The sequence below is a fragment of the Aquarana catesbeiana genome, linkage group LG01, assembly GCF_042186555.1.
Source record: "Aquarana catesbeiana isolate 2022-GZ linkage group LG01, ASM4218655v1, whole genome shotgun sequence".
Taxonomy (NCBI): Eukaryota; Metazoa; Chordata; class Amphibia; order Anura; family Ranidae; genus Aquarana; species Aquarana catesbeiana.
The window spans coordinates 877,993,272-878,006,400 of NC_133324.1; the positions used below are offsets into that span (position 1 = coordinate 877,993,272).

General features: G+C 40.6%; 1 protein-coding gene across 9 annotated transcripts in view; it reads right to left on the minus strand.

Annotated features, from left to right (window-relative positions):
* The window catches only part of JAKMIP1 (janus kinase and microtubule interacting protein 1), a 343,790-nt gene that overhangs the window by 126,210 nt on the left and 204,451 nt on the right, over window positions 1-13,129 (minus strand). For all 9 annotated transcript variants that reach the window (XM_073610383.1, XM_073610357.1, XM_073610340.1 and 6 more), the window contains exons 9-10: window positions 3,520-3,648; window positions 340-468 (exon numbers count right to left, since the gene is read on the minus strand). In XM_073610383.1, coding sequence (XP_073466484.1) covers window positions 340-468; window positions 3,520-3,648 — 258 coding nt within the window. The remainder of the gene's footprint in view (window positions 1-339; window positions 469-3,519; window positions 3,649-13,129) is intronic.

The window sequence follows — 13,129 nt, forward strand, 5'->3', positions numbered from 1 at the left end:
GCACACAAAGTATCTACGCTCTATAGCAATAAAAGGGCTGACAGGAGGAACCACAGAACGGCCAAGGGATGCAAAATTTCAGCACACCCAGAAGTATACTGAATGCAAGATCCTTTATGTGGCTTTGCACAACAACCAAGCAAATTTTAATTCGAACCAGGACAGGCAAGTATGAAGTGTCTTTTGCAGCATTATTTTTGTTGTATTTTTTAAGCAATTGGGTTTCTCTAAACCAACTGTTCCTTTACTGGGTACTAAGAATTGATGGCTGTGTTTTACAGAAACAAGTTATAAACATACAGTCATTCAAAAACAGAAAGTTCAGCCCAACAAACATACCCTTGCTTCTCTTTCTGCATCCAGGGTCCCCCCTACTTGCTCTTGGAGTAAGGCATAGGCTCTCTGCAGCGCCTGGTATTCGCGTGTCAGCTGACGAAACCTTAAATCAGCTTCCTCTTTAGGGGTGCTCTTGAAAAGGAAACAAACATTTCACATTTTATTTACAGGTTCATGGTAGTTTTTCCCTTATCATCTGGATCAGCTTAACAATTAGGCACAAGAGGCATGTGACTATAGGTGCCAGAGGCAAAGAGGCGGCTTTTCCGTATATAATAATTGACAGCATATTCTTCCTATCATTAGAAGGCAAAATCATTTCATATAAAATTATTTACACATTATCAGAACATATTAGGCAGAGTGAGGACCAGGAAAGCAAGGAATTGTCCTGTGTAAAATAGGTGGTGGCATTACAAGCTTCAGTGATAAAAGTCCAGCCCTGGTCATCATCTTGTTTAGCAATACTATATGTTGCTAAAATATGATCTGCACCTCACAGGCTCATAAATAACAACAAAAGTCAATTTTTTTTGTAAAACAGACTAAGATTCAGATTTGTTTTTTATGACATGGGGTGGGTACATTTAATGCGACAGTGCTATTGAGCTGTACTGTGAATACCAGCATTCAAATGGGCCTTGCAATTCACTTTCTAAATTCTGACCTCTCTTACCAAACATGGCCTTCTCTGAAGCCTTCACCAGCAGGAGGATGCTTAACGAGTCACAGCAGGCTCTTCACCTGCACACTTGCAGTTTGAAAAGTGTTAAAAAGATATTTTTGAATTGGGGAAAGACTGATGGTGTTAAAAGTGATTGTAAATTTTTTTTTTGTTTTTTTTAATAACAAACATGTTATACTTACCTGCTCTGTGCAGTTGGTTTTGCGCAGAGCAGCCCAGATCCTCCTCTTCTTAGGTCCCTCTTTGCTGCTCCTGGCCCCTCCATCCTATCGAGTGCTCCCACAGTTAGCAGCTTCCTATGGGGGCATTGGAGCCGAGTCACAGCTCTGTGTGTCCATTCAGACATGGAGCCCTGACCAGGCTCCGCCCCCTCTCTCTCCTGATTGGCTGACTGACGGACAGCCGCGGGAGCCAAGGGCGCCGCTGCTGTGTCTCAGCCAATCAGGAGGAGTGTCCCGAAAGGCTTAGACATTCGTGGACATCACTGGAGAGAGATGGGGCTCAGGTAAGTATTAGGGGGTGCTGGGGCAGCTACTACACCCGAAAGGTTTTTTAATTTAAAGCATATAATGCATTAAGATAAAAAAAACCCTTCTCCCTTTACAACTCCTTTAATTCAGTTTAAAAAATATATAAAAATTACACTTCAGGGACCCATTTGAGTCACTGAAGGGTCTATGAATTTGTATTTTGTTCCTTGCGTCACTGAAACTGCAGGGGTTGGAGGTAACTACAGAAGTCACTTCCAACCAGAGTATTTAAGGGAAGTCATCCTACAGCTTCAGTTAAAACTGTATTGATTCACCTTTCTAGCAGCTGTCCAGAAGTTCTGCTTCAGTTATAAAGTTTCTGGGTTTAGGTTACCCACCCACAAACGTGCAGGAAAAACTAGAAATAGGCCTCATGCACAATGCAGCTGTCAAACCCGTTTTACAGGCATTTGATTTTTTTTTTTTTCCTGCCCCTAAACGTCACCCTATATTAGCCTGTCAAATGTTAATTATCACTGATATAGATAATGTACCTACCTGAGTAATAAAAATTCATTTTTTTAAATATTTTTTATTATAAAAGTAAAAGAGGGTAACATAAAACTAGTGCGATATTTGACACAGTTTTTGATATACAAAATTCATCAATATCTGGTTGGATGGATATAGTAGCAATTCTCAATGAATTCTCAAGGTGCTCATCAAATATTTTGGCTCTAATTTTGCCCTTCATCCTTGAAAATAGTTGCTCACAAATATAGGTGCTACCGAAAACTGATAAGGCGTGATTTGCGAAGAGTGGGATTTTTTTCTTTGGGAAGATAAAACGTATAAAAGTCCAGTAAAGACATACTTTTAACCCTTTCTTTGGCCGCATGTGTTCGTCAAGTGTAAATGTACTTTTACAAAATATTCCACCCAAGAAAAAAAAAAAAAAATCAACATTTTTAAGTTTACAAATTTTGTGTTGGGCCGCATGCATAGTCACCTTGGGTCCCATGGGCCACAGGTTGGACACCCCTGATGTATAGCTTTAAAAAAACTGACAAGTACATGGGTCAGCCATATTTGATTAATACATATGCAGTCTCTGCTTCTGGCTCACTAGTGTGGCACAGTGACTGTGCTGTACTGTTGCGCTCTCTCAAAGCAAGTTTATTAGGCTACTCTTACCTTTTGAAAACAGTTCAAACTTTTGGTTGCTTGTATTGTATTTTTAGTAGCTCTTCAATAAGAAAGGCATGTAAAGTACTCCCCAATGACTAATTACCTATATAGCCATACAAGGGTTAAAATCTATGTATAACAAACACGTTTCTGCATCTAGAGAAGGGAAGGGTCCTGTCAGTTGATTTTTTTTGCTGTACATCCCGTTGGGAAAATTTACCTCAACTTCCTGTCCTTGATACACAACAGGAAGTGAGAGGAAGTCTATACAAAGGGATATCCCTAGCAATAAAATCTCACGATGACTATAAAAACATTACAGAGGTTCTAATCTTTACTTATGCTATCTAAAACTACAACAAGGGTTTGGGCTATACATTCAATTTACCTAGAGAGTGATATGGGTTTCTTCTAGGTGTGCAATTAATATTTTGAAAAAAGAATTTTCCACCTTGGAACAGCTAGATTTTCATATTCTATGGAAAAAAGGAAACAAATCTTGCACAGTAGGTTTACCGTAGCCACAAACCAGTAAAACTCAATGAAGCAAATGCAGAACACAGAGGTGTGGTGAGCATGGAATGGCATACAGGTTTAACCACCGATTGCAATATATGCCCATCTCTGGCCAGACTAAGGGCACTTGTAGACACAGGGCTGAGCCCGTTAATTTTTCAGAGCCCAGCGCAAAGGATCTTAGAACATGGGCTCACAAAAAGCACCCAAAAGTGTGAACCCTGGTGGATGGAGGTTTGCAGTGCCAGGCCAATCCTGATGCAGTTGGGGCCTAAACAGATTACCGTAATACAATTTGTGAGAGAACTGAAGGAAATAACTTACATCTTCAAGATCTTCTTCAGGCGTTGCAGGTGTTCTGTCAGTTTTATCAGTGTTATAGGAGGTGACCGAAGAGGTTTCTGAATCAACAGAGTCTTCGTCAAATCCAAAAAACGTCTCCACAACATGCCTCTAAAAAAGAAAAGATGGATGTTATTGTGCTGGCATAAAAAACAGTTGTACAGTGCCTTGAAAAAGTATTCACATCCCTTGAAATTTTCCAAATTTTCTCATGTTTTAACCAAAAACGTAAATGTATTTTATTGGGATTTCATGTAAAAGACTAACACAAAGTGGCACATAATTGTGATGTGGATGGAAAATGATAAATGGTTTTCAAATTTTTTTACAAATAAATATCGGAAAAGTTTAACGTGCATTTGTATTCAGCCCCTTTTACTCGGATATCCCTAACTAAAATCTAGTGGAACCAATTGCCTTCAGAAGTCACCTAATTAGTAAATAGAGTTCACCTGTGTGTAATTTAATCTCAGTATTATTACAGCTGTTCTGTGAAGCCCTCAGAGATTTGTTAGAGAACCTTAGTAAACAAACAGCATCATGAAGTAGCACACCAGACAGGTCAGGGATAAAGTTGTGGAGAAGTTTAAAGCAGCGTTATAAAAAAATATCCCAAGTAAAACATCTCACGGAGCACTGTTCAATCCATCATCTGGTACTGAATTAATCCGAATATATGAAGCAATACCATCCAAAAGATTACATAACATAAACCACGCGTACATACAAAAACTAAAACCAATCCAGGTAGTGATCCTGTATGAAGGAGATGTCAAACAATCATCAAACAGTGGGAATGACTTAGACACTGGTGTCTGAGAGAGTAACTAGCGGATTCCTAAAAAAAGCTGTGAAAGCACAAAGTATAATTCAAATTCAATAGTGGAATCTCAGTATGGTCAAAAACTTCAAGACAGGTGGTATAAATGACTGGATAAGTACTGAATAGAGTCCCTACTGATGCTAATGATCGAATACGGTGATGCTTATAGATACCTGCTTACTGATTTGCATCCGATACAATCAACAGTCATGGAGGAAAGGAAAGTCATGTGTGATGATAGATAGAACTGAAGGAAGGTGAAGCAATGATCACAAAATTGTGATATATGTTGCTAGGGCTGGTGGTTATCTATGTGCATTCAGAATGGTGAGATATAGAATTGGCACAACTGCAAACCTCCCAAGACATGGCTGTCCTCCTAAACTGACAGGCCGGGCAAGGACAGCATTAATCAGAGAAGCAGCCAAGAGACCCATGGTAACTCTGGAGGAGTTGCAGAGATCAACAGCTCAGTTGAGAGAATCTGTCCACAGGACAACTATTAGTCGTGCACGCCACAAATCTGGCCTTTATGGAAGAGTGGCAAGAAGAAAGCCATTGTGTTGAAAGAAAGCCATAAGAAGTCCTGTTTGCAAGAAGTCATGCAGGGGACACAGCAAACATGAGGAAGAAGGTGCTCTGGTCCGATGAGACCAAAATTTAACTTTTTAGCCTAAAAGCAAAACGCTATGTGTGGCAGAAAACGAACACTGAACATTACTCTGAACACACCATCCCCACCGGGAAACATGGTGGTGGCAGCATCATGTTGTGGAGATGCTTTTCTTCACCAGGGACAGGGAAGCTGGTCAAAGTTGATAAGAAGATGGATGGAGCTAAATAATGGGCAACCTTAGAAGAAAACCTTCTTGAGACTGAGGCAGAGGTTCACCTTCCAGCAGGACAACGACCCTAAAAATACAGGCAGAGCTACAATAGAATGGTTATGATCAAAGCATATTCATGTTAGAATAGCCCAGTCAAAGTCCAGACCTAAATACAATTGAGAATATATGGCAAGACTTGAAAATTGCTGTTCACAGATTCTCCATCCAATCTGACAGAGCTTGAGCTATTTTTCAAAGAAGAATGGGCAAAAATGTCACTCTCTAGATGTGCAAAGCTGGTAGAGACGTAACCAAAAAGACTTGTAGCTGTAATTGCAGAAAAAGGTTGTTCTACAAAGTATTGACTCACCGTTTTCCAAATCATTTTCCTACCACTTCACAATTGTGTGCTACTTTGTATTGGTCTATCACATAAAACTCTAATAAAATACATTTAGATTTTTGGTTGTAACATGACAAAATGTGGAAAATTTCAAGGGGTATGAATACTTTCTCAAGGCACTGTAAATTAAACAGTTCCTTCAGAGCCATTTACTTTATATCTTAATTACTCACTTAATTACTTAAAACAATTATAACATCCAATTCTGCTAGACTTATTCTGCTCTTTAACCCATATTACATTAAAAAGAAAGAAGACAAATACATTCCTACTGACCAAACACGTGATAATTAAGGGTCACTGCACACTGGGCTTAAAAAACTGCAGTTCTTTTGGCAGAAAAAAAATGCTCATATAGAGCACATTTTTGTACAGGTGTTTAGAAGTGTTTAAGAGCATTTAGCATCTTTTTTTCTGCCAGAAAACTGTTCTCAAAAACGCAGGACTGAAGGGTTTTTTCTTGTCTCTAAACACTGAACTTAAAATATACCTCTAAACATCCTAATGTGCACGGACACATAGGATAATATTGAGCTGCTTCAACAGGCAAAACTCCTCTAGAAACAGCATTTCTTAAGCTAGTGTACATGGACCCTAAGACTCAATTTACACCTGAGCAATCTGCAGCGGTGCGGTCCAAAGAAGCTCATGTAACAAATCTTGGCACAGAGTCAGGAGCATTTGCAGCTGTGATTTTTGTCACCGTGTCTCTCGACAATCACTGCAAAAATCGGCCCACATTTGGGGTGCCATTAGGAAATAATGGCATTGCAAACGCGTTTCGGGTTTTGCCACGGTTCTGGAATTGTGAGTAGAACCGAGGTGATTCTGCCCGCAATCCGGCTCGCTCAGGTGTGAATGGAGCCTTATACTGTAAATATTGAGACAAAATGCATTAAAGTAGTGGAAGTCTGGTGGAACAAGTTGTCAGCTACATGGTTCTGTTTCTAGGGGACTGTGCACAGTTCATGACTCTCTCCCAACCCAACTGGGTGCTTTGGGTGTTCTAGAATTTTTTTATTTTTGAAACTACATATCTTGAGCTTTTTTGTGGCTTTTATATATTTGGTTTAAGCAGGGAAACGAGTTATATGAGGGGGGCACAGTTCGGTAGAAACTAAACCCCTGCATATCAAATGCCTTCAAGAACAGCTAAAAAAAAAAAAAAAAAAAAAAAAAAAGGGAAAAACGTACATTCTGGTACGCTTTATATCGGCTTCACTGAAAACACACTACATTACACCTTTTAAGTCAATGAAACTAAAAGAGCTGTACAAACATAAGGGAACATACTATACAATAGTAGTAGCCATCGTGGCTGCTAGATGTCAGGGTTCGCACATGCAGTCTTTAATTTATACTAAAGGGCAAACCATTACGTTTCACTTTTGAAGGCTTTGACTTTCAAAACTTCATTGGGTTCACACTTTCATCCTTTTCAGTAAGCAGAAAAAAATCTCAAATATACATTGGTAAAGTCCTCAAAAGAACGTCATATAAACTAGTAAAGCCAAATCTCAGTTATGTTTGGGTATCATGCCTGTAGCAGCTGCAGCATTTATAATGTTCACACAGAAATTTAAAGAGAAAATAGTGAGAGTGCAAGGAAAGCAAGAATTATGCCCCGTACACACGGTCGGACATTGATCGGACATTCCGACAACAAAATCCTAGGATTTTTTCAGACGGATGTTGGCTCAAACTTGTCTGGCATACACACAGTCACACAAAGTTGTCGGAAAATCCGATCATTCTGAACGCGGTGACGTAAAACACGTACGTCGGGACTATAAACGGGGCAGTAGCCAATAGCTTTCATCTATTTATTCTAAGCATGCGTGGCACTTTGTGCGTTGGATTTGTGTACACACGATCGGAAATTCCGACAACGGATTTTGTTGTCGGAAAATTTTATATCCTGCTCTCAAAATTTGTGTGTCGGAAAATCCGATGGAAAATGTGTGATGGAGCCCACACACGGTCGGAATTTCCGACAACAAGGTCCTATCACAGGTGTGTCGGAAAATCCGACCGTGTGTACGGGGCATAAGAGAAATAGAGAAAGAAGCTTCTAAAGGAGCACTTCACTGTATACTCCTGAGAACTGTATTCTTTTAGTCCCAAGGTACTATATGATATAATGAGCTTACGGAGCTGGAAAAGTCATTAACTCCCAAGTAAAACAATAATTAGCACAGTACAGACCTCACACTGCACACAAAGCTTTGGCTTCTTTATACAGAGGCTTTATTATAAGTTTGCAGGAGGCGAGAATAACTGAGAATTTAAATACCCTTGCTGTTTTCATGACAAAAATTGCTGACAGTAACTAAATTGAGAAAGACTACTCTATGACTGCAATGTAAAGGGTTGGCCTGTGTCAGGGACGAAATGAGTTGGAAGGAAAGGTGTCATTTGCCCCTTGGGCCAATACTAAGAAGATGTATTGGGACGGTGGTCCTAAGAAGCCATACTTCACCAACCAGACACTGGTCAGAGCAGGACCTGCAGTTGGTGACACATGATGAGCATTAGGGCTCATTTAGATGGGCGATCAGGCCCATTGTCCAATCTGAGCCACTGTCTGCTGCGTGTGAATTTACCTTGAAGCTGTGTGCAGGCAGCTCATATAAGTGGATGCACACGCAGTGGCTGCATGGACACAGTTGCATGTCAAAATTTGAGGAGGTGGGGCACGGATTCAAACCCAGAGACTGCAGAAATCTTGCAGCACTGTCTTCCTTTGTGGCTCTGGGAAGCCATGAGGCCAAAGTGCTGTAAAAGAAGCCACTGCTGGAAGACCATAATCCATGCTCTTTGGGGAAAAAAAACACCTTTCACCGAGCACATAAATTACTGTGGCACCATGCCATAGCACACTTTGCTTGGTACACTTTAAGACCTTAGGGCCATTTGGTTGTGCCCCAGGCTGAAGGTTCTGAGACCCCTTCTCTGTTGAGAACTATACACCGAAGCAATACACATATGCTATTTGCACTACCATGCCTTCCTGGATAATTTTAAAGATAACAAATTATCCTTTTAATCTAAAAGAGATTTTAATGTAAAGATGGTTCCAGTACCAAGGAAAACAGTAGGTAGCCAAGACTTGACAGGCTTATTATTTCATATACTTAATGAACAGTATAGAACCACAAATCCTTCTTTTCAGCAAGTAGCCTATACAAGGGAATGCACAAACATTTCTCATACAACCAGATTCCAGGTGTCATTTTCTAGCACAGGTTTAAAAACAGATGCATGACTCCAACGACCAGCTATTTGCAGTACACCACAATTTCCATTTTCCTCATCTCTTAAAAACAGCCCACCAAGTTAGACATCTGGAACTGCAAGCTAAGTTGCTCTCATCCTTGTCATTGTATCAAGTTATAGACATGCCCTGACTTCTGATAAACACATGCTAGTTCTAAGTCAGTGACACACCAAGTATTGAAGGGAAAATTTGGAATGACAACCCCAGAGCAAGCATTTTTCAAAAATAATTCAGCAATGGAAGCTACCATATCTACTTTCTGGCAGGTTCCTTTAGGGTAAGTGGTTTACAAATGCATCCAATTTGTCCTGTATTCATACTGTTGACAGAGTACAAGTTATAGCAATTCATACTGAGCTTTGCTCTCCAACTCATCGTCTTGATCAGTTTGAGCTCCTCTATGTCCATCCACTGTCTGCCAATTACAGACAGAATTCTGTTAGGATTTCTAAAAGCTTTCTCTAGTCTGGTCCCTCGATTTCCAGATACCATCCCAAAGCACAGCCTCTATTCTTAAGACATTTCGTTCCATCCTGTCCCCATAACTGGAAAGCCCTTTCATATGCTACTTGGTACTCTGCAGTTTAACAAACTTTAAGTGCACTTTGAAATCCTACCTCCTATGGCAAGTGTACTGTACTGGCCACATTCAGTACTATCTGTATTACCCACCTTTGCCATTATCCCTTATATTATGAGAGATGATATTGCTATAGAGATCAAACAAAGGTTTACTGAAGTGTTTAAAATGTTAAAGTGTTGTATGTTCATTTTCAAATAGGCACAAAACACCTCCATCTCTAATGTTCCTACAGAGCCTTGCAAAAGTATTCACCCCCCCCCCCCCCCCCCGGCATTTTTTATTGTGAAGCGGACAACAAATAGGACAAAATAACAGAAAAAGTCAATGTGCATAACTATTCACCCTCATAAAGTCAATACTTTGTGGAGCCACCTTTTGCAGCTATCACAGCTCCAAGTCACTTTGGATAAGTCTCTATGAGCTTGCCACATCTTGATTTTTGCCCATTCCTCCTGGCAAAACTGCTCCAGCTCCTTAAAATTGGATGGTTTGCACTTGTGAACAGCAATCTTTAAAGGGGTTGTAAAGATAAAAATTTTTTCACCTTAATGCATTCTATGCATTAAGGTGAAAAAATTTTTGACAGTACCGCCGCCCCCAGCCCCCCCGTTTTACTTACCTGACGCCTCGAATCTTCGCTGCTCGTCCTCATTGCAGCTCAGCCTGGTCGCTGATTGGCTGCAGTGGATGGATTGAAAGCAGCGCAGCCATTGGCTTGCGCTGCTGTCAATCACATCCGATGACGCGGCGCGCCGGGGGCGGGGCCGAGTGATACAGCGAGCGGCTATAGCCGCCGGCTGTATCACGGGAGCGCGCCCGCAAGCACTCACCACCATGCGAGGGAGCTCGCATTAAGGTGGTAAATGCTTGCGGGGAGGAGCTGAAACAGCCGCCGAGGGACCCCAGAAGACCAGGTTCGGGGCCACTCTGTGCAGAACGAGCTGCACAGTGAAGGTAAGTATGATATGTTTGTTATTTAAAAAAAAAAAAAAAATTACCTTTACAACCCCTTTAAGTCTGACCACAGATTTTCTGTTGGAATGAGGTCTGGGCTTTGACTAGGCCATTCCAACACATTTACATGTTTCCCCTTAAACCACTCAAGTGTTGCTTTAGCAGTGTGTTTGGGGTCATTGTCCTGCTGGAAGGTGAACCTCCGTCTTAGCCTCAAATCACACACAGAGTGGTACAGTTTTTGCTCAAGAATACCCCTGTATTTAGCACCATCCATCTTTCCCTCAACTCTGACCAGCTTCCCAGTCCCGACTGCTGAAAAACATCCCCACAGCATGATGCTGTCACCACCATGTTTCACTGTGGGGATGGTGTTCTTTGGGTGATGTGATGTGTTGGGTTTGTGCCAGACATAGCGTTTTCGTTGATGGCTAAAAAGTAAAATTTTTTGTCTCATGAGACCAGAGCACCTTCCTCCATACATTTTGGGAGTCTCCCACATGCCTTTTCACAAACTCAAAACGTGCCATTTTGTTTTTTGCTGAAAGTAATGGCTTTCTTCTGGCCACTCTGCCATAAAGCCCAGCTCTATGGAATGTACGGCTCATTGTCCTATGTACAGATACTCCAGTCTCTGCTGTGGAAATCTGCAGCTCCTCCAGGGTTCCCTTAGGTCTCTGTGCTGCCTCTCTGATTAATGCCCTCCTTGCCCGGTCCGTGAGTTTTGGTGTGCGGCCATCTCTTGGCATGTTTGCGGTTGTGCCATGTTCTTTCCATTTGGGTATGATAGATTTGATGGTGCTTCTAGGGATCATCAAAGATTTGTGTATATGTAATGACAGATTATGTGACACTTAAATTGCACACAGGTGGACATCATTTCACTAATTATGTGACTTCTGAAGGTAATTGGTTGCACCAGAGCTTTTTATGAGCTTCATAACAAAAGGGTGTGAATACATACGTACGTGCCAATTATCCGTTTTTTTATTTCTGAAAAATAGTTTTATGCATATATTTTTCTAATTTTACTTCACCAACTTAGACTACTGTGTTCTGATCCATCACATATAATTCAAATAAAAAAAAAAACATTCAACTAAAGGCTGTAATGTAACAAAATAGGTAAAAAGCCAAGGGGGTGAATACTTTTGCAAGGCACTGTATACAATACACACACACACACACACACACACACACACACACACACACACACGCGCGTTTTAGAGCTGACAATGATAAGGAATGAAAAGTTCCATTATGTTCACACTTGAAGGCTCATGCTTAGCCCCAGGTGAGCAGCTAAACATTCTGAGATACATACTGCAGCCAGCAAGATCTCACGGGGAGCAGGATTAATTGTTGCATTGCTTATCACTGCTCTCTGCTCTATCACATCACTTAATAGACCATCATACCACACAATGTTTTTATCTGCCTGAGCTAAAAATCGGATTGCAACAAAATTCTGATCAATTCAGCCTCCTCAAAAACGGACAACTTGAAATATTTAATTTGTAATACAGCCCCTCTGAGAGGTTATCTGTGAAAATAATCTGTACATGCAGCACATACTGAAATTAGACTGTGCTGTTTTCCCAATCTGGACCTGGTCAAATGGAGTTGGAGTTGAATGCGAGTTCATTAAGGGAACAAGAACTGGTGTGACTGGATCCATGCACACTGTAGGTGTTATAAATACTGGATATAAATAAAGGCAATGATCATTAAAGCTCACCTACTCTGGCCCTACCCCTAATTTGCTTTAGAACAATCTTTTGCAAACATGGGCCAACACCACCTACCAATACCAAAAATTCACCCAAGTATGCCCGTCACTGTCTGCCTTTATCATAAACAATAAAAGGCAGTATTAATGCTTTATGATGTTGAATTGTAATTTCCTTATTTACAGCAGGAGTATATGATCCTACATCATAATTCATGCGATGCGTGGAGCAGCTCCAGCCTGTGCTGCATATACAGTAAAGTCAGAGTAAACTTTCCCGCACCAACCAGAACAAGTCATGACTTTATAAGTTATTCATAAGTTATTGTTTCAAGTAATAAGTGTACATTTAACATTTTATACCATACTCTTGAGTAAAATTCTTAACCACTTCAGCCCTGGAAGAATTTTCTGCTCAATGACCAGGCGATTTCTTGAAATACGGCACTGCGTCGCTTTAACTGACAATTGCGCGGTCGTGCGGCTGTACTCAAACAAAATTTACGTCCAATTTTGAAAAAAAAAAAAAAACACAATATTTTGTACTTTTTGCTGTAATAAATAGCCCTAATTTTTTTAAAGGAAAGCTAATTTTTTTCCTCAGTTTAGGCTGATATGTATACTTCTACATATTTTTGATAATAACAATCGCAAAAAGCGTATATTTATTGGTTTGCGCAAAAGTTATAGCATCTACAAAATAGGGGATAGATTTATGGCGTTTTTATTATTTATTTTTTTTACTAGTAATGGCGGCGATCTTTAATCGAGACTATTATGGCAGACACATCGAACACTTTTGACACATTTTTGGGTCGATTGACAACTATACAGCGATCAGTGCTATGAAAATGCACTGATTACTGTATAAATGTCACTGGCAGGGAAGGGGTTAACACTAGGGGGGCGATCAAGGGGTTAACTGTGTTCCCTGTGTATGTGTTCTAATTGTGGGGGATGGGACTGACTATAGGAGAGATTGTGGTCCCCAGCTCG